Below are 21,137 nucleotides of genomic sequence, written 5' to 3' on the forward strand. Positions count from 1 at the left end.
CAGCTACGGTATTATCTCCCTCTTTCGCCCACTGGCTCCCGCGAGTGCCAGCCGGGGACATTGCCTCCGTCCGCTTCGCCTTCGGGAGCACAGGCTGGAACCGCCAGTAGCACGGGGCGAGCCCGTGTCGGGGCGTCCTATCGGTGAAGGAGATGGGCGGGACTAACCAGCGAGGACCCAATGGCGGCGCTGCGGAAGAAGGGATCCGAATACCTGTGCGCATATAAAAGCTGCTGCGTGCTTGATTCCTCTTCGCTTCCACAGTATGGCCGGCGACATTAGCTAGCGCTCGCTCTCTGCTTTTCTCTGTAACAGGGGAACACACGGACTTCAAGGAACCGAACCGCATCGCCTGCACGCCTGCCTACTCCGCACTTCTTTCCTTCCATCTCCCTCCTTCCCCTACCCCAAAGGACTGTAACAACCCGCCACCTTACCCGCCACCGCTCTCTGGTATATATATCTATATATATTTCTCTTATAGCCTAATATAAGATTACTACCCCGTCAAAGGTGAAATCTGTTCGGGACGGGCTGAGACCCGGTGAAAGCGCCGCGGCCCGGAAAAGCAGCAGTACCAGCCTTGGCCGGTGTGTAGGTGAAGAGGAGGGCGGCGGCAGCGGCAGCAGCAGTTTGGTCGGGGGTGTCTGTCGTTTTAATTTCTGTGGTTGTTGGTTTTTGCGGAGTTGTCTCACCATGATGGAGGAGAACGGTGCACACTTCTTCGAAGGAACTGAGAAGCTACTGGAGGTGTGGTTCGCCTGGCAACAGCCCTCGCCGCAGGAGCCGCATCAAAGCAAGGGGTCCGGCGATCTCCGCACCATCCCCAGGTTAGTTGCTCGCGAGGGGAGAAAGGAGGGAGCCAGAAGGGCCGACCGGAGTGGTGGCGAAAAAGGGGAAGGTCCGCTCTGCTGGAGGGCGGCCGGGCGCGGGAGAGAAGCAACATGGATGGGTTAGTGGCGAGAGGGCGGGGGGAGCCAACATGCCCGACTGGTGGCGCACATGCACTGGCAAGAGGACTGCCGCGATGCCGGCTCCGCTGGGCGGGAAGTGAACGAGGCTGGTGGCCAGCAAAGGGGAAGGGCATGGCGGCTGCTCCATTCAGAGCGCAGCTCGATATGTGGATGACTGTGTGACGGGAAGGAGGGACAGTGCGGGGCAGGCCCTCGGCCCGACGGAGAGGGAGGGATACGACGGACATTGAAGTGACGCGTTGAGTTTCGCCGGCTTCTCTGGGCGTTGACGGGCGGAGGGGGGGCACGAGAACGAACAACCGCCAGCAACGTCCCTTCTCGGTACGTGAGCGGGCCTTGCTTCCATGCACGGCCGTTGGCGGGCAGGCCTGCGTCCGAGTTCAAAGCAGGCCGCGCAGCCCTAGGAAAAAGTTGGCCGAGTGGAGGAACTTGGTGGTGGTGGGAAGAACCGAGGTGACCTTGCACGGGCGGAACGTGACCTTCCGCGCCGGCCCTTTTAAACGACCTTGCTAAAAAGGTGCCTTCGGGAGAGCTTCCGACTTCAGCTCAGCCCGCGTGGTTCCTCTCTTCCCCCACCCCTGCTCTGAGGTAGCGCGGAGCGATGGGCCGCGTGCCATCGCCGTGTGTAGTCGTTGCCGGCCGCCCTAGTAATGGTCGGGGAGGGCGGGCAGGCAGGGGAGGGCGGCGGTTGGCTGGGCCTTCGGGGAAGGGTGGGAGGAGCGTGAAACCTTAGCCGCGCGCGGGGCCACCGGCAAACCTGCCCGCCCGTGTATAAGCGGCGTCTACGTCTGAAACATATTTCGTGTGCGAACTGGGCACTGCCCGCGGCTGAGAGCATGTAAGCTCCTAATGTAACGTGATGGCGGGGCACGTGTCTAATGCCTCCGCACGCTGCACCGGCGGCCCCCGTTACCCCGGTCTCGCCCCGGCGGGAGGGCGAGCGAGCGAGCAGCCTTGCGTGCCTGTGTCGTCTCCGTTGGCGCCGTGGTTCCAACCTGGCCTCGATAATAGCGGACCAAATTCTGACGGAGCAGGCACTTGGTTGCCTCTGTCAGCCCCAGAACTTGGCTTTGTGGAAGAGTTAATCGAGTCTGTCAGCTACCTGTGAAATGACGCTTTTAGTGGGCCTTACTAAATGTTGCGGAGCGTTAGCCCTCACACCGTCTTGTGTTCAGCTTCTGACTGGGGCATGTCTAGTGTTGTGGGCCACATAGGGTCGTTCCGACGAGAGCAGTGGCTGGGGTGGCTCTTATTTGCGCGATTGGCTTTTCTCCTATTTGGGCACTGGGGCTGGGAGAGGCCCCTCCTATCTTTTGAAAAATGTGGCTGGAACCGAGATCACACGTGAGGCTTCTGGCTCGCGCCCCAGATGTGGTGGCCTCTCCTTCCCCATTGACAAGCTCAGGCCAATGAGATTGCAGTATCATTTTAAGGGCTGGGCCTGGGCCTGTCATCCAGTGGGCATTTCAGGAATGTGGAGGAAGCGCCAGCTCAGCCAACAGAGTAGTGGGGGGAAGGGCTGAGCCCTGCACAGCATGAAATGTACATGTGCTTGCATCTTCCTTGCTTTGTGTGTGAAAGGGACAGTGCTTCCTTGACTAGTTTTTAGTTGAACTTTGAAACATAGGCCTTGTTAAGCATAGGAACCAGAGTGGGAATTAATGACTGACAAGGTTAACCCACTCTGGTTCCTATGCTTAACAAGGAGTGTTAATTCCCACTCTGGTTCCTATGCTTAACAAGGCCTATGTTTCAAAGTTCAACTAAAAACTAGTCAAGGGAGCACTGTCCCTTTCACACTTGCTGAAACAAGACAGAGACAAGCGATGGGCAAGGGTGTGTGTGTTCAAATCAAGTCTTCTGGATAGCTCACACTTCTATAAACAGCTATTTGAGAATTCAAAACACACCTGGACTCCTATGGCAAATTAGCTGCATTGTGGTTGTCAATCTTGTTTGTCAGTGGTATTAAAATAAGTTTTGGCCTAAACATACATAAACACCCAAGATCTCCCAACATTGGTGAAACAATTTTTTGTAGTTTTGGATATTGTGTTGAAACATTTAATCCTAAAACAAGTTCAACTTGTTGATCCAATCTGATCCATGTTGATCCAATCTGATCAACATGGAGTCCAGATACAAGTAATATAGTTGAGGTTATGAAACTTCCTTTAAGACCTATACTTTTTAGGAGATTATCTAAACCTGGTATGTTAAAAACAGCTTTTTAAAAACAGTAGCTCTTGTAGTAATAATAATTTTTGTTATTTATACCCCAGCTATCTGGCAAGCTTTCACCTGTAACTTGGATATAATACCGTAGTACTGGAAACACATACAACTGCTTTCCTGTTTTATGGAAGACTAGAGGAGCAGGTGTGTGCCCCTCATAAAGAGGCATAAATGAAAGATGTAAGCCATGCATGAGAGCATTTCAAGTGTGTGTCCCTTTTGTATATGAAACACCCTAAAGCTCAGACAGAATCAGCATCATGCAAACCTCTTAATAAACACATTACATCAATCTCCCCCTTGTTTGCAGTGTGTTTCCAGTTGGCCAAAAATCTAAGACCATGGCAGGTTTCAGAAGTCAAGAATACTAGTACAGAAACTAAGTTAAACCAAGATCTACACATATACCTTAAAATTTCACATAGTGGACAGGGGCAGGGACCGCTGTGGATCACTAGTGAAGTTTATCTGTACTATGATTCTTGCATTGCAGGGGGTTGGACTAGATGATCCTTTGGATCCCTTCCAACTTAAAATTCTGTACCTTGGTTTAAGAACAGCCCTGTTTATGAACTATTCGGTATACAAACTCCACAAAACTGGAAGTAGTGTTTCGGTTAGCGAACTTTACCTCGGTCTATGAATGGAAGCCAAATGGTGGAAGGGCACCGGCAGTGGGAGGCCTCATTAGGGAAAGTGCACCTCTGTTTAAGAATGGCTTTAGTTTAAGAGTGGACTTCTGGAACGGATTAAATTCGTAAACCGAGGTACCACTGTACCGTGTTTCTCCAAAAATAGGACACAGTCTTATATTTATTTTTCCTCAAAAAACCCACTATGGCTTATTTTCAGGGGATGTCTTATTTTTTCCCTCCTCCTGCCGCGGGCGGCATTGCTGCTGCGCCTATCACTATGTTTTATTTTCGGGGTATGGCTTATATTCCTTGAATGCTTAAAAATCCTGCTATGGCTTATTTTATGGCTACATCTTATTTTCGGAGAAACAGGGTACATAACTTGTTTCCAGAATTCTAAGGTTGCAGTCTTAAGGCATTGGGTGTACACATTTTATTGCGTAGGTGGGCTATAACACACCTAGAACAGCGGCTGTGTATTGTCCTTTTGTCTTGTTTCTGGCAGCTAGTGGAGAGTCCCTGAGGTTGTCTTTGGTCCTAACCATACAAATTTCAAAAGGGACAGACTTCAGTATTGCACTAAACATAACCAGGGTTTTACCCTTGGCACTCTCTCCACGTGTGCTCCTCAGCAACAGGTATTCAGAGGCATACATTCTCCAATAGTATAGCCATTGATTGCCTTATCCTCCTAATTTGTATAATCCTCTTTTAAAGCTGTCCTAAGTTAGTGGTCATCACTACATCTTATGATAGGAAATCCCATAATTTAACACTACCGTGTAAAGTACTTCATTTTGTCTGTCCACGATCTCTTGATAGTTCTTCGAACTGGCTCTGATTTTAAGGGAGTGGGAAGGTTGATGTACAGTAGCAGTCATCTTGAAAGAGTTTTTTGCTTGAACAAGCTCAAAGTACACCCTTAGCCACCCCCAGCCTCTCTCACCACAAGTGAATAGTAAGAGAACTCGTACAAGTTACGCTGACACAGCCCCCCCCCAACTGAGTAGAATAATAGAAGCATAACCACCTGACCCTACCCCACTTACCATTCCCCCTCTTCCCCCTTTCTTTTTTCTTCTTGTTTAAACCGATTCATGAAACAAGAACTTGTACATTGACCACTAATAATGAAACATATGTTGTAGATATTTTTCCACATTTATTATGCTATTTTTGTGATATACAACTGACATGAGAAAACTTTGTACACTTATTTGTATAACATTATACTTGTTTATAAAACCCAATAAATAAATAAATAAATAAATAAAGTGCAAAGTACAAGACAGCAGAGCGGGATGGGCTTAAATCTGTCACCACTCTTCTGCACTTGTTTTGTGGAAGAGGACACATCACATTCTGCTTGATGTTACAGAGCAGATAATGTTGGTGGCAGGGAGCAGAACTTGTACTCGCCACTTAACAGTTCACTTGTCTGGAGCCTGGAGAAGGCTACTGGCTGTGTCTTGGAGAGTTTTGGAAAGCAGCAAGGTTCTCACTGTTTCCTGAGTCTTCACTTCATTTGGTGTGAGGGGGATTTGTGCCTGCAGTTATGCAAAGCTAGAGGTATTCCCAGCTGCCTGGGAGGTTCGTGTGATATCACAGACAAGACGCATCCTGCAGCTTTGTTAGTCAACCATCAATAAGTTGTGGACCCCTGAAAATTATGGTTCTGCTGCAGTCAAAGTTGTTAAAAAGTGTGAGCCACTGACTCCTGCTTCTTATGGGTGGGTCATTATGCAAAGAAAGAGCAGAGTGAGGTTGCATTATGAAGGAAGTGCACCAGCATGTGCAATGCACCCTTGTGGTCCTCACTAGCATAAAGTTTTCTCAATTCCACCTCCTTACTAAGCAAGAAGTATGGTGATCCCTCATTCTATTGCTCCTTCTGTAACTCCAATGGAGCAGAATGTTTTTCCCCCAGTATAGCATTCCCTTCCTTTAGAGCTGTTCATGAGAAAACTGTCCAAAGGAAAGCAGAGCAATACATTTGGACCAGCTTGATTGTAGGAATTGCCAGAAGGAGGTGTATAAGACTTCTTATGGGGACTCCACTTTGGATTTGTGTAGGATTTACTCCTCAGACTTTTCTTGTCACATAGATGTTCTGCAAGGCAGCAGGTGCAGATTTTCCCTCAGGTTTTAGTCCCGGAGCCTTTTTCATGGATGAGTATAGCTGCAAGGCAGCGGAGGTTTAGGACCAGAGTTTTCTTTCTCCAGATCTTACTTAGTAAATGCTGAGCAAATAAACAGAACTTAAGCTTACTGTCTGCCAAGGCATATGTTGGAAGCCAATATGTCAATGGAACTGATTACAAAGTGTTATTGGGATATAGAATGAGACGTCTCATAGAACTCAACAGTTCTGTGCAAGACAAGAAAATAAAAAAGCTTTTACCTCTGAAACTGCTTAGTATGGACAAAGGTTTGTTACATTAAATCAAAACCTGATTCTTACTGAAAAAATTGGTACAATTACTCAGGCAAAAGTAAATCCCTTTCATAATTATGATCTAAAACTCTACCAGTCTATGAATAGTAAGAAAACTGGTAAGGCTAAATAGATGTTTTTTGTTCTAAATACTGCAGTAGCAAACATGCTAGTAACTGGAACCCAAATGCTTGTCCAAACATTCTGATATAAAAAACTACCGGTAAGCCTATCATGCTATAGGCAGCTATGACTTAGTTATGTAGGTTATGTGCACATTTGATGGTGTTTCAGTATTTTTATGGTACTCCATTAAGATATCCTAAGGGTAGGGTTGTCAAACTCTTTGGGACTGGACACGCATTTGCAAACTGGATAAACTCTCATTGGTACACCACCCTCTGCTATATATATTTCTAAAACAGTGGTGTATATCTGACCACTACATCATGTTAATTACAGCTAGTTTTATTGACACTATTTCATTTTGCTTTTGCACCTCTTCATTGTACTGGATACCCTTTGCATGCATTCCATTTTACTTTTAGAGGGAATGACATTCATCCATGACAATAATAATTAAGGGAATATTGGAATTGGTGCACTGGACAATTGTCATATTACTTGTGTTTCTGCTTCACTCTGCCTGGGCACATCTCCCCTGCCAAAAAAGCAAGCAACAATAAAAGTCCATGATTGATAGTTAATAAGCAGACATGAGTAGTTTATTTTCATCTAGTGCAAAAGAAATGCCTATGTTTGGGAGGAAGAGGTGTACATATTTGCATTTGAGAAATAATCACTTTAATTATTTTACATAGAAAAATCTCATTTTAACTCAAATGTACCCAAGAAAGGCACGGTAATCAGTTCAGAGATCTCTAGGGAAAACATTAATATTAACCTAGTGGTTGTTCAAAGAAATAATTATAAATATATTTAAGAAGCACCTTAAATATAATTTTTTAAATGAGCCTTTAAAAGCAATTTACTTAGCTACCATGCCGAAACTTCCATTTGGTAACACTTTTGTCTACTTTTTGAGACAATTTTTCATACTTCCAGTTTGTGACAAACCTCATAACTGAATGAGACTGTTTTAGTTCTTTCTGTGTCCTTTCTATGGTGATGTTTTCCAGGTTTGCGAAATGTTTTCAATGTGCTGTGAAGAGTGGCTTGGACTATAAAGCCTTGAAAGATGCACTTGTGTTCACCAGATGGCAGTGGCAGAAAGCCTGTAGTCCTTCAGATGTTGCATTCCAACTTGCATGAGCCTCAACCAGCATGGCCAATGGTCAGGGATAGTTGAACAACATCTGGAGGGCAACAGGTTTCTCATCCATGCCATATAGTGTCACATTGCAGTGTGTGAGGCCATAGCCAGGCCAGAAAGAGGCTCCTATGCTGAAACTTCAGGCTTTATTCTGCTTTTGCAACATTCCTATATTCTAATTCTAAAAGCATGTGATGGCTTGTAAAGTGGTAATATTCAGATACCAGTAGCTTTGAGTGCCCAGATACCGTACTAAAATTCACACATAAAAATGTTTTACAAAAGAAAAAATGTTTTGCAACATGTTGGATTGCAATCTACTATTACTCTTTTATTTAGTTTAAAAGGCCATAAGCAGTTCTAACTAAGCCATGCTGAGGCTCGTCATTATGTTACTACTCATATAGTTAAACAGAATCTACAAACCACTTGGGAAGGAAACTAAGGCGGTGGACACTACAGCTATGGACTTGTTTATACTACCTGTTTATGACTTGAAATAGTAATGATGTAGTCGTATTAGATTTCTGCTTGAATTAAAATTTTAAACTTTACTCTCCCTAACAGGTTTGAGTGGGACAAACTTTTGGAGAATGTGCATTGTTTGATCATAAGTGTGACAAAAACTGACAAGCAGGAAGCTTATGTACTCAGGTAAGCTCACAAAGGTTAAACATAGCTTTTTAGAAACAATCTCATCACTAAGGTTCAAAGTTATGTATTTGCCTGATAGGTCTGTTGGCTTTACTATTCAGGAAAGATCTTGGTGGTCCAGTAGAAAACTCAATGAAGTCATGAATTAATGTGCTGTGGTTGTACATGAGGAAAAAGTCAGTGTTGAGAAATATACTTACTATTTCCAGTCTTGTGTACCCACTTATAGTGTTTTATGCAGTTGTGATCACCACAGCTTTTTTTTTTTTTAAAAAAAACACCTTCATAGCATACTCTGCTTTGCTGTTCGTAGACATCCTTGTACAAATGGAGGCAGCTGGAGGCAACCTTCTGCTATCAGTTCCAAATCTAAATGCTTGCTTGGAAAAAAACTAGCACCAACTCAGCTCTGCAGCTACCCAAATGGTCTCCGATTGGTACAGTTTGATAGTTCTGATAAAATTATTCTCTGTCGGGCTGCATATGTGCTATGGCAGGCTTCCTCAACCTCGGCCCTCCAGTTGTTTTTGGCCTACAACTCCCATGATCCCTAGCTAACAGGACCAGAGATCAGGGATGATGGGAATTGTAGTCTCAAAACATCTGGAGGGCCAAAGTTGAGGAAGCCTGTACTATGGTATAAACATTGTGATAGTCTTTTATTGCCACCTCTTGGCTACAGATAAGGTAGAGTTGCTTGGATACTCAGGGGAGGGGCACCCCAGAACAGCCCCCTGTTAAGAGTTTTGTTGGAGTGTGTAGCTGTGGAGAAAAGGAGCCTATCCAATTCCCTTTTTGTTATATTTTCATGCTATACGTATACTGTATGAGAAGTTCATCCAAACATTCTAGTGCAGTCTTGTGGTGGAGGTTAAGTCAAGAATACTGACTTGACCAAAGTCTGATTATTAGATTTGTAGTCAAGTTGAGATTTGGATCTGGTCCCAGCACTGAAGCCTCTCTACCATGTTGGTTTTCACCAATACAGAAGTCTTAAACTGTTTTGGCATCTTCATTTCATTGTAAGGGATGGCAAACTAGATGAGATGTTGGAAGATTGTGAGTCGATTGTCTGCGGTGTTTTTTCTAAGAGGAAAATGCAGAGGAAAGTCAGATCAGAATGGCAATACTACAGTGGGTGGTAATCCTTTTGAACATGCTTCAAATTCAGTATTTCAGAATTAAATCATTTCCCTTTGAAACTAGTATTTGTCTGATAGTGGGAAACATATATGCACTTCTGTGTTTAAGATGGTATACTGTATAATGCTGTCATTATATTCCTTCCCTGTATTTGAGGCCTCCACAAATCTGCATGTTAAGGACAAAAGACTCAGCACTGTAGAAGCTCTCTTCTCTCCAACAGGGAGAGGAGCAATTTGTCAGGTCACAATGTTGATGCAGGCAAAAGGACTGCAGGAAACTTGGCTTCTGCCTGATGCAAAGCCCATTGTGGAATGATACACCCCCATCCAATCTTTAGGGAACATGCCCAGGGATGTTTCCTAAGAACAGCTTTCAGTGAACCAACTCTGTTGGCAAATAAATTTTGAGTTTCCCAAAGCTACCCAGGTATGAAATGTTTCACTACCACTTATATTTTGTTTTTCAGTGAGAGTAGCATGTTTGTCTCCAAGAGACGTTTCATTTTGAAGACATGTGGTACCACCCTCTTACTGCAAGCACTGGTTCCCCTGTTAGAGCTTGCTAGAGAGTACTGTGGGTTTGACTCGATTCAGGTAAGATACCCAGAATCTCATCCTTATTATGTTATAGCTGCATTGAAAGGTATATTAACTACTTATGTGTGGTGGTGGTTTACATATTTAAGGAAGAGAAGTGTAGAGTGCTAAACCTTGATTCAGTGTTGTTTCTATGGTTAAAGCTTCAGCAGACATCTGAATACAGTGGTACCTTGGGTTAAGAACTTAATTCGTTCTGGAGGTCTGTTCTTAACCTGAAACTGTTCTTAACCTGAGGTACCACTTTAGCTAATGGGGTCTCCCGCTGCCACTATGCTGCTAGCATACGATTTCTGTTCTCATCCTGAAGCAAAGTTCTTAACCCAAGGTACTATTTCTGGGTTAGCGGAGTCTGTAACCTGAAGCGTCTGTAATCCGAGATACCACTGTACATTGATTCCTGGATCCTGCACAAGAATATTCTTAATATTAATGTGTTTATTGGAGTGAATACAACATCTCTCACAAACCAATACTAGCAGGATGGCAACTCATTGCCTTTACACATGCAGGTTCCATAAAGTAACATTGCCTGTGTTTTTATGTACAAGCAGAATAAGCTGTGGGAGAGCCATGCCTACAGTAAGGTCAAACTGACCTTCTGGTCTAATGCACGACCAAAAGTTGTTATGGTTTGGTTAAAGATGGTGCATATTGTTCTTATCCATCAGTACAGTGGTACCTCAGGTTAAGTACTTAATTGGTTCTGGAAGTCCTGAAGTGAACTTTTCCATTGAAAGTAATGGAAAATGGATCAATCCGTTCCAGATGGATCCGCAGAGTACTTAAATTGAAAGTACTCAACCTGAAGAGTACTTGACCCAAGGTATGACTGTAATTGGTTCTGGAAGTCCGTACTTAACCTGAAGTGTACTTAACCTGAAGCGAACTTTCCCATTGAAAGTAATGGAAAGTGGATTAATCCATTCCAGACTGGTCTGCAGAGTACTTAAATTGAAAGTACTCAACCTAAAGCGTACTTAACCCGAGGTATGACTGTAGAACATATGGATGGCTTGCTGGAACGTGCACAGTTCACAGCTGTACAACAGATCTCTCTACTTGCCTAGCCCCTTGCTTCAAAAGTTAACTTTACTTCAGTGTGATCTTAATCAACAAGTTTTACTAAGGTTCCTGAGCACTGTTGGCTGCATGGCCTCTTCTAAAGACTATTTAAGCAGTTGGGAATAATGCACTCATGAAAGTATTTTTCTGTATTTACAAGAAGAATAGTGTGTGGCACAATATGACCTTGTTGCACTGGGCCTTGCATCGTAGTCTCAGCATGTAAAGAGCGCTCTAGGGAGAGGCTCTCTAGAAACACTGCTCCTGACATCCTGGTGGTCATTCTCTCTCACTGCACCTTGGAAATTGGCAAGCATATTGGTAGTGCTTTCCAAAATACTGTACAGTCGAACCTCCGTTTACGTAACCCTCTGGTTACGTAAACTTCGGGATGTGTGCTGCAAATCCGGAAGTATTTTAGCAGGTTTCATCATTTGTGCATGTGTAGAAGCGGTCCTCAGGTTGCAGTAACCTCAGGATCTGACCTGACCTCTGGAACGGATCCCGTCCACAACCGGAGGTACCACTATAATCACTTTGTTAATGTACACATCAAAGTGCACTATAACATGCTAAAGCTATTTCAACTTGTATGTGCTTATGGGATCATTGAATAGCACTAATCCACATTAAGAGGAAGCAATACATATTAAGATAGTGTTCTTTGCTATCAAATCAATTCATTGTATCTTGTTCGGGGTAGACATTTGTGTAAGCCTAGGGTTTCCAAGCTGCATAATAGTAAAGTAGATTGATGGTGTATCGAAGCAGCAAAAACAAATGTTGGTAGCCAAAGAAATTAATACCCAGTACAGTGGTACCTCGGGTTACAGACGCTTCAGGTTACAGACTCCTCTAACTCAGAAATAGTACCTCGGGTTAAGAACTTTGCTTCAGGATGAGAACAGAAATCATGCAGCTGCAGCAGGGCAGCAGCAGGAGGCCCCATTAGCTAAAGTGCTTCAGGTTAAGAACGGTCCTCCAGAACGAATTAAGTTCTTAACCAGAGGTACCACTGTACTGACAATCAAGGTTATGGCCTTCTGTGAGCCCTTATCATTGGACTCTCCTTTATTTGACTTACAGTGAAGGGAATAGCTTGGTGTAACAAAAAGTGTTGCCAGTTCTTCTGGTGACCCCCAACCCCTGCATTATCTATATGCAGTTGCCAATCTATATTTTAAAGACACCACTTACAATCTTTGCAGATCATTCTTATATATTATATGTGTCAAAACTGATGTCAATGTTTTGTTTTTGCGAAGTACTGTAGTGCATTCATCTTTGAGTTGACAATAGATTAAATTCTAGATAAGGAAAAGCCTTGAGCAGAAGCATGTGTTTAATTTCCTTTTGATCCTAATGGAACTTTTAAGGAAAGCTGCATATTTAATTTCACCCCTCTTATTCTTTAGAGCTTCTTTTATTCACGCAAGAATTTCATGAAGCCTTCCCATCAAGAGTACCCACATAGGAATTTCCAGGAAGAAGTAGAGTTCCTTAATGAAATATTTCCAAGTAAGTGAATGCGTATTTTTAATGGGATGCTTGTAAATCATAAGCAACTGTCCAAGAGGCTTATGCACAGTGGGTTGTTGAAACTAGCATGTAAACCAATATAAAAGCATTATCATGCTAACAGTGCAGCTTTGCCTTGATTAGAAGTGATATAGTCTGAGTTGACCAAAAGATGTAAAGAACCTGACTCTTACATAATCTACTCTTATGTAGACTTTCACACCTAGTCAGAATTATGGTGTGATAAATGTAATAGGTTTATACAGTGTACACAGTTTGATGGGTATCCGATATTTTTATGTGTATCCTTGTGTGATAATACCCCCCTTGTCTTCTGTTGACCATAAGTTCAGAAAAGGGTAAAAGAAAAAGAGTTGCATGGACAAAGAGCTATGTAGTTCTAGCAAATCTAGTAGATTGCTTGGCAGTGAGGCATGGCTGTGTCTCTTTTGCAATAAAATGGACAACCTATGCCTATAATAAGTAGTCAGAGCTTAGCAGCTTTGTAAGCAAAGCACAGCGACAAATCTCCAGTGCCAACTAGTAATATACTAATACCTTTTTTTTTTTTTGCTGCAAACCAGTGATGCTGGAATAGGCATCCTTTTTGTTGTTGTTAATAATGAACTTACAAAATGGAAATATTTACAGGGGTTGGGGAATCAGTTTGCAGAAGTTTTCTACCCCACATCACTGCTACAAACTGATGTATGGTGTGAATTACTCTCATTATGTCGTGGAAACTCTTATTTAGACAATGGAATTAATTTTGAGCAATACTAAACATTACGTTTCAAAACAAAGATGACTGTCCTTGTTTCTAAGCTCTATTCCTGGTCTTGTTTGCTTTTTACAGATGGAGCAGCTTATTGCATGGGTCGCATGAACTCTGACTGCTGGTAGGTTTACATTGAATTATTACTTTATAATCTTGAGCAGTACAAATTTGACTTTATGTATGTATGACTATATAATCTTCTCTGATTCCCTGCCCCCTGTAAACAGGTACTTGTACACTCTGGATTTTCCAGAGAGTCGGGTCATCAATCAGCCAGATCAAACACTGGAAATTCTGATGAGCGAGCTCGATCCAGTAGTTATGGACCAGTTCTACATGAAAGATGGTGTTACTGCAAATGATGTCACTCGTGTAAGTGTGGATTGTCTACTGTGAAGGAGAAGAACAGAGACTAATACAGTTCCTAATATGTAGGACTTTTGTTTTCATCAGCTCCTCATTTGTAAAGCCGTTAGGCAAATCCTTTCCTGATTGCCAGCTAATTTGTCTGTAAAATAGGAATGATACTTAAAGGGTTTTTAATGCAGGGAGTAGAAAAGTTTTCCCACAATTAAAACATGCTAAGCAGGCTTTTAGTTTTAACCAAATTTAAGCACAAGTTATCGCGCCACTATAAGAAAGACATTGACTTGTTTTAGGGTTGCCTAGTCAACAATAGAACATACACTACATCTCTCAATGCAGACACCATTTGATCTGTTTAAAATACACATGGTGAAATACATGCGCCTGGAATAGTATTCTCAGCTACTTAATTGGCTTCTCCAAGTGAAACTAATAAGGTTAATGAATAGCCAAACATCTAAATCCTTTAACTTCTTTGAGAGAGGAAGAGAGGCACCATGGGTGAAAAGAAACTGATTCATCAGATGTACATTAATCAGTTGAAGGAGTAGTCTACACTGAAGCTTAAATATGAGCATGCATTTTAAGAAAACTTTGTTTATATGATTAGTTTTAATTTATCTTTTTAATTTTTATGTACACGGCTTAGAAAACGCCAGCTACATAAATAGCTTAAATAAACAAACACTTTCTTGGCTTTAGGTGAGTGGAATTCGTGACCTGATAACAGGTTCTGTCATTGATGCTACATTGTTCAATCCTTGTGGATATTCAATGAATGGGATGAAAACAGATGTGAGTAACTTTTTTTTGTATTCGTTGCAATGAGAATTCATTTATAAACGGTTACCATGTTGAGATTCTAACTTGGTTCCTTTATTTTTTTTCTAGGGAACTTATTGGACTATTCACATCACTCCAGAACCAGAGTTCTCATACGTTAGTTTTGAAACCAACATAAGTCAGACATCCTATGATGACTTAATTAGGAAGGTCATAGACATTTTTAAGCCAGGAAAATTTGTGACAACCCTCTTTGTTAATCAGGTACAAACGTTTGTATTACTTTTAGTAGGCTAGTTTTGGCAGCCAGAAAATCCCAAATGATCCAGCTATCCACAAGCGCTACAGTAGTAGTAGTATTTGTAATCCAGAAAATGTTTACCTAGTCAGTCTACTACAGCAAAACCAGTTTTGTGGCATCTTAGAGCATTTTATTTTATTATCGCATAAACCATAATAAATTGGAAATGCCATAAATGGCACATAAAAGGCTGCTTCCACACAATCAACTTTACTGTTTCCACTACCATTGCCAAGTCCTATTCAGTGTTCCCTTCCCCCAATGGCCGTAGTTTTTGCATCTTTGTTTTGTTTCTTCAGAAAATGCAAGTACACTGATTTAGAAAGAAATGAATAACAGGTTTCTTCTGGCTGCAAAAAGGAGACAAAATATGTTTTTGTAATGTTGATGGTCAAGAGAAACAGGACAGGAGCTACTTTAAACCACACCAAATGTTAGAGGACCCTAACTGATTTGAAGGCTATAATCCAAAGTATGTTTTCCAGATTCAAATTGAACAGTAGTAAACATTCATGCTTTTGCTGACAGAACTGTAGATTTTTATGGGGCCACCACTTGATTGCAAAAGAGGAAGGCCTTGAGTTTTTCGGTGTCCTCCTGTGAAAAAGAACTACAGACTGAACAGTGTATTGTGATCTAAAGCTGACAAGTCCAATGCCTCAATTGCGATCGACCAGTCGATTGCTAGATGGATTTTGGTCGATCGCACTATGGCCAGGCAGCCATTGCTTCTTCACAGCCAGGGCTCTGCTGCGGGAGAGAGAGAGCTGCGCCTCCGCTTTTGCCGTCATGTGAGCTCTGGAGCATGTGCCTTGCTCTGCTAAGGAAACTGCTCTCGGCTGAGTGGCCCTTGCTGGGTGCCGCAGGGCCACGCTCGTGCAGTGGGGAAGAGGGTACAGCAGTTCCCCTTGCGAGTAAAGGAAAGTGGGGCATGGGGGTGCCAATGTTTCGCATTCAGGACAAGGCTGGATAAAAGGAGAGTGCCTTTCCTTCCTCCTCCATACAGAGCGGCCTGTGGCTTAATCAGCTGTAGTCTCCGTTTGGCCAATACATGGAAGAAGGCAATGGAATCAACCGTGAATCCGTGCTAAGGAAAGCAAGGGGTTTTTTTCTGGCCATCAACAACTGCTTACCCTCACCCCTAAAGAGAAGAAGTTGAGGAATGGCAATGGGAGAGTGTGGTAGATGACTGCCAGTTTTATATACTGGATAGTAAATCACAGCCTACTTGAAGTTGGACATGCCTGATCTAAGGGGAAGGATAGGGGAAGTAAGACATTCTTCAAGCAAGCCTTGGAAGACTAAACAATACAATACAATACTGGATTGCATTTTCATTGGTGTTATGCAAATAGTCTAGAATAAAAGATCCAATCATAGAAGATTTAGCACATCAAGATAAACTAAGAGATAGTCTGTAATGAACTAGCCATTCCTAGTTTCAGTTGATCCCTAGTCCTAAATATCAACATATGAATTCCAACTTAATATCTTCACATTATTAATTTGCTTACTAATTCATTAGTTGCAAGTAAATCATTCCCTTTTTAACTTGCCTCATTTTGCTGCTTTTGTACATAACAAATCTCTTTGGAGTTACAACAGCCAAGGGATTATAAAATGTCTGCCCCTTTCAAACTCGTGTGCACACATTTTCAGGTGTGTCATGTCACCCAACTCTTAAATAGAGCTCTCGCCCATTATAGTTTATGCCATAATTAATTTTTAGGTGGCACAAGACTTGGTTACAACAGACGAACATGGTTACCCCTCTTAATTTGTTAGTATTGAATATTACTTCTACCTTCAAGATTCGTATATCTGAAGAATATCCTTTTCTTTTTCTATTAGAGTTCAAAATGTCGCACAGTGTTTTCTTCAGCCCAGAAGATTGAAGGTTTTAAGCGCCTAGATCGCCAGATTGCTCAGTTTAATGACTACAACTTCGTGTTTACCAGTTTTGCCAAGAATAAACAGCAGAGTTGATTAAGAGAAATGAAGAAAAAGCGCAAAAAGATACCCAATAGAGGAGGTGGTGGTTGCTTTCTAGTTAATGATACAAGGGGCCATATTTTTCATATCCACCTCGTAGTTGCAGAAAGCCCTAAATGTAATCATAGTATAATTTTCAATTGTATGCATTATTATATCAAAAAAATAGATATATTGCATGAATACTCTCTACTGTGTTTAGGTATTCTATTTCACTTTTGCTGTGAAATTGAAATGCATGTAGAAAAATGTTACTGTATGAGACTCTACAGCATTTGTAAAAATTCCAATAGGATTACATGCAGTATAGTTTTTCTCAACGTATCACCAAAAATTCCCCACAGACAAGGATTTCGTCCTCATTAGGATTTCCCATGGACCTACTTATCTGAAACAGTTAGTTGTTGCCTAACTTTTTTCATATGTATGCTGTAATTTAAAATTAAAAAAAAATATCTTGAATTTGAGCGATTTCTAATTGACATTTATTTTGTAACTCTTTGATGGCAGATTCAAACTTTTTGCAGTTTTGAAATACTGAGACTGGTAGAACAAGACTACTTACACATGGTAGACTACTTCACTTTTTAAAATTTGAGACTAATATAAAAATTATCACTCTAGGTTTGTGTATATTTTCACAACCAGTTGAAACAATATACTGGGGTTTAACACGCTAGCTTTTTACTTCTGGAAACTTAATTGCTCATTGATCATTTTTATTTTGATCAACTTTTTTCAGTTTGGGCAAAGACCATTTCTGTTATGTGTTGGTCTTTTGTTCAAAGGCAACACATAGCAACTGGTGAAAATTGTTGAACATCCGTGTAAGGGTACTTACACAATTGTGACAATATAGACTAAGCTGATTCTAGGCATTTGACAAGCTTCAAATAGTTGCAGCATTGAAGAATCCAATTGGTTTGGAGCTTGGTACTTACTGGTAACTTGGCAGGGACATCTAATGGAATGTGATTCAAACTACTGCACAAAATGGTTAGTTACCATTTACTGTGAAATAAGGTGGCTCTATTGTTGCATATTCAAACACCACAAATCCTTCCACACTGTGACTGACGTCCTGTGACAGCATTGTGCATGTGATATTTAAGCTGAACTTAATAATATTGTGACTTCATCTGTGTTTCTTAATTAACGTGTGGTTCCTTTTTACAAGATGTGGAAGGCACTGAGTGATTTGGCTGCAGGAGGCAAAATATGAGGAGCCTAGACAGTCAAGTACAACACTTTATGCACAACTTTTAATAACAGTTTAGGCATGGAAATACCACTTCATGGATATAAACTTCAAGCTTCTGAGACAGTATATTCAAGTAACCTTGGAAATACTGTGGGATTTCAGCTGTTGAGACCAGGAAGTCTGTTACAAATTTGACACTCATCTTTGCTATGTTTTTGATTCTCTGAATATGACAATATTTTGTTCCTTCTGTATTTATGAATGAAACACTTTTTTAGTGTTTCTAGGCTACTAAATCTGCTTGGTTGGATATCAAGTGGTTGAACACATTTTTATTTTTAAGTAGATTTGTTTTCTACCAAAATTACCAATTTTGCTTATAAGTAGCACCTAACAGTTTAGGGTGCTTTAGATTTTGAGGACCAATTTTTCAAATGGTTTTTGTTCTTGAAAGAGTGCCTCAGGTTGACTTGAGGTCTGCTAGACTGAAGTTCCCTTCAATAATACCGAAAATGTAGATTCAGGTAAACAGCCTTGGACAGAAAGAAAGCAGCTGAATTGGGTATTTGTAAACACTAGGGCGAACAATGGAGGGGGTGATGTTTGGTGTTAAATCTTCTCTCTTGTGGTGTTAGACATGGATCATTAAAATGTACAAAAATATATCTGTACCTGAAATTGTAATGCTTCAATAAAAGTTTGCTTTCTAAGCTCTTTCAATGAGTGAATGTTGTTTACCCTGACTTAGATAATTCTATTTTGAATTCATACATGGCAACTTCAAGCCTTGACTAGGTTAAGTTCTTGTCTACCTCCGGACAGCCCCTTGTATGCTAATATACTGTGATGGGGAATCAAATGTCAGGGTGACCCAGGACGATTTAAGCTTATTGGAAGCACTAATCCTGCTAATCAACTACCTGTCTGTACTATTTTTAATCAATGCAAAGAGCAGACTATTAATGTAAGCTTGTTTTTAGAATGAAGGCACTTCTTAAATAGCAGTTGTGTACAGTCCAAAGTGCAATTGAATGTTATTAAGCAGGCATCCCCAAACTTCAGCCCTCCAGATGTTTTGGACTACAATTCCCATCTTCCCCGACCACTGGTCCTGTTAGCTAGGGATCATGATAATTGTAGGCCAAAACATCTGGAGGGCCGCAGTTTGGGGGTGCCTGTTCTTAAGGGTGTGTGTGATTATATTCTTACAAAACACTCTGCCATTGCTTATACAGTAATCTATCATGAGCAACTCTCCCAAAAAGGACTGACAAAAGTCAATACCTTTCCTTATGGTATTCAATAGAAAAGAGAAGTTTGATCATGGTGATTGGGGGGGGGGGCAATTCTAGGGTGGCTGAAGTAGGCACTGAGCAGTGCAAAGCAATGTTGCTTTAAATGATTACTATAATTAGTTCGCCTACAACCAAGTTGGAATTGCCACTACTTTTTGCATTTTAAATCCTGCCCTAATTTTGTCATCACCTACACATGTATGTATGCCTGCATATGTATGCAATCTTAAGTGGTTTCTGGTCCACAAAGATCTTAACAAAGCTAGTTACAGGTAGGTAGCCATGTTGGTCTGCCGTAGTTGTAACAAAATTTAAAAAATCCTTCCAGTAGCACCTTAGAGACCAACTAAGTTTGTCATTGGTATGAGCTTTCGTGTGCATACATCTTCAGATACCAGCTGTTATTGGATGTCTTTAATTGCAACTTCAATGCTTGGTTGCAATTTGACCCAATTATAGGTAGTGCTCTGATAACGAGAGGAGTAAACATACAGAGGAAATGGATGACTGACTGTAAGGTGTGAAAAGCTATCGTGTAGTGGTTAGAGTGTTCGACTAAAACCTGGGAAACCAGGATTCAAATTCACACTTGGCCATGAAGCTCACTGGGTGACCTTGGACCAGTCACTACCTCTGCTTAACATAGCTCCCAGGGGATTAAATAAGGGGGACAACCATGTACACCAACTTGAGTTCATCTGAGAAAAAAGATAAATAAGATTGAATCATTGCTGGCAGGCAGCAGGGGGGGGGAATTTAAAATTACAGATGGTAAGCACTTAATTGGAAACTTGTTGCTGTTGGACATAGATAATAGAGACTAACATCTTGGAGGTATTGCTAACCTGTTGTGGATAGCACTTAAGAATCCATCACAGTAATGGTGTTTATATCAATACCCTTACATTGTTGTGTACACAAGTTGCCTTTTAACAACCTATACAGTAACATTAATATGATACCTGTGGCTTTGCCACTACTGGTAGCATTCTTGACTAAATCATAATGAGATGGCTTAATATCAAATACACAATAAAATAAGAACAATCAACTCCTTATTCTCTCATTTCTTGTGTCAATCTCCACTTCCTGTATGTATCTCATCACAAATAAATGAATAACCAGCTTCATTATTATTATGAATGTAATGTCCCATACTAGCCTTGTTTTGGTTTGGCTTTTATGTGTTTCATGAAGTTCTATTTTGTTATTTTATTGAATAAATATACTTTCAGAAAGAATAATTATAACATCAGGATCCCTTCCACAAGGCATCTGCTGGTAGATAGCCCATTGTGAGGGGAGAACCCATAATCGCCATGAGCCTGCTGTCATCATGGCTGGTTTTATCCATGCCAGCCTCCTGGAAATGTTATCAGGCCTGGAATTGTTCTTATAATGTCAGCATTCATGCTTCAATTGCGATCATTCTGCAGTGAAGTTCAGCTAGTACTGAAATCTCAGCTGCTAATTACTCCCTCTTGTCTTCACCAAGGAAACTATTAAATTATTTCCCAGCTTGTGTAAAACTCACGAGATTAATTTACCTACATGCTGGTGCTAAAATTCTAAGTTGAAGCAAGACAGTGTAATTAAAATACACAGTTTAGTAGGGGGGTGCAGGTTTTCAGAGCATTATTTATACAGTACTGTATATAGCTTACATAAAGATAAAAGGGAGAGTGCGTCTGAGATCATGCAGAGTTTATCCAAAGAGAAGGTGAAACTGCAATCTTACGATTAGAAGAATTAGTTTGACGGATGACTGGCTTGTGTTCCCAGCAGCTGCTATTTTAAAAAGCAGCCTACTGACCTTAATACTTGATGACCTGGTGCGAAAAATAAATAAGAGAGCTCTTCTTAAACGCCTATTTTAGTTCTAAAATACCCA

The 21,137-nt window shown here is 41.5% G+C and overlaps 1 protein-coding gene across 2 annotated transcripts; it reads left to right on the top strand.

The window, feature by feature from the left end:
• The first annotated feature begins 243 nt into the window (after positions 1–243).
• AMD1 (adenosylmethionine decarboxylase 1) lies at positions 244–18,665 on the top strand. 2 transcript variants are annotated; one of them, XM_035109075.2, is made up of 9 exons: positions 244–830; positions 8,119–8,205; positions 9,818–9,944; positions 12,428–12,530; positions 13,387–13,429; positions 13,536–13,680; positions 14,377–14,469; positions 14,566–14,721; positions 16,610–18,665. In XM_035109075.2, exons 1-9 carry the CDS (start codon positions 697–699, stop codon positions 16,742–16,744), a joined length of 1,023 nt encoding a protein of 340 aa, XP_034964966.1. In that variant the 5' UTR covers positions 244–696; the 3' UTR covers positions 16,745–18,665. The 2 variants fall into 2 exon arrangements, with proteins under 2 accessions (XP_034964966.1, XP_034964967.1); XM_035109076.2 differs by lacking the exon at positions 244–830 and adding an exon at positions 865–1,295.
• Positions 18,666–21,137: the final 2,472 nt, after the last annotated feature.

The sequence above is a fragment of the Zootoca vivipara genome, chromosome 3 (genome assembly GCF_963506605.1).
Source record: "Zootoca vivipara chromosome 3, rZooViv1.1, whole genome shotgun sequence".
Lineage (NCBI taxonomy): Eukaryota > Metazoa > Chordata > Lepidosauria > Squamata > Lacertidae > Zootoca > Zootoca vivipara.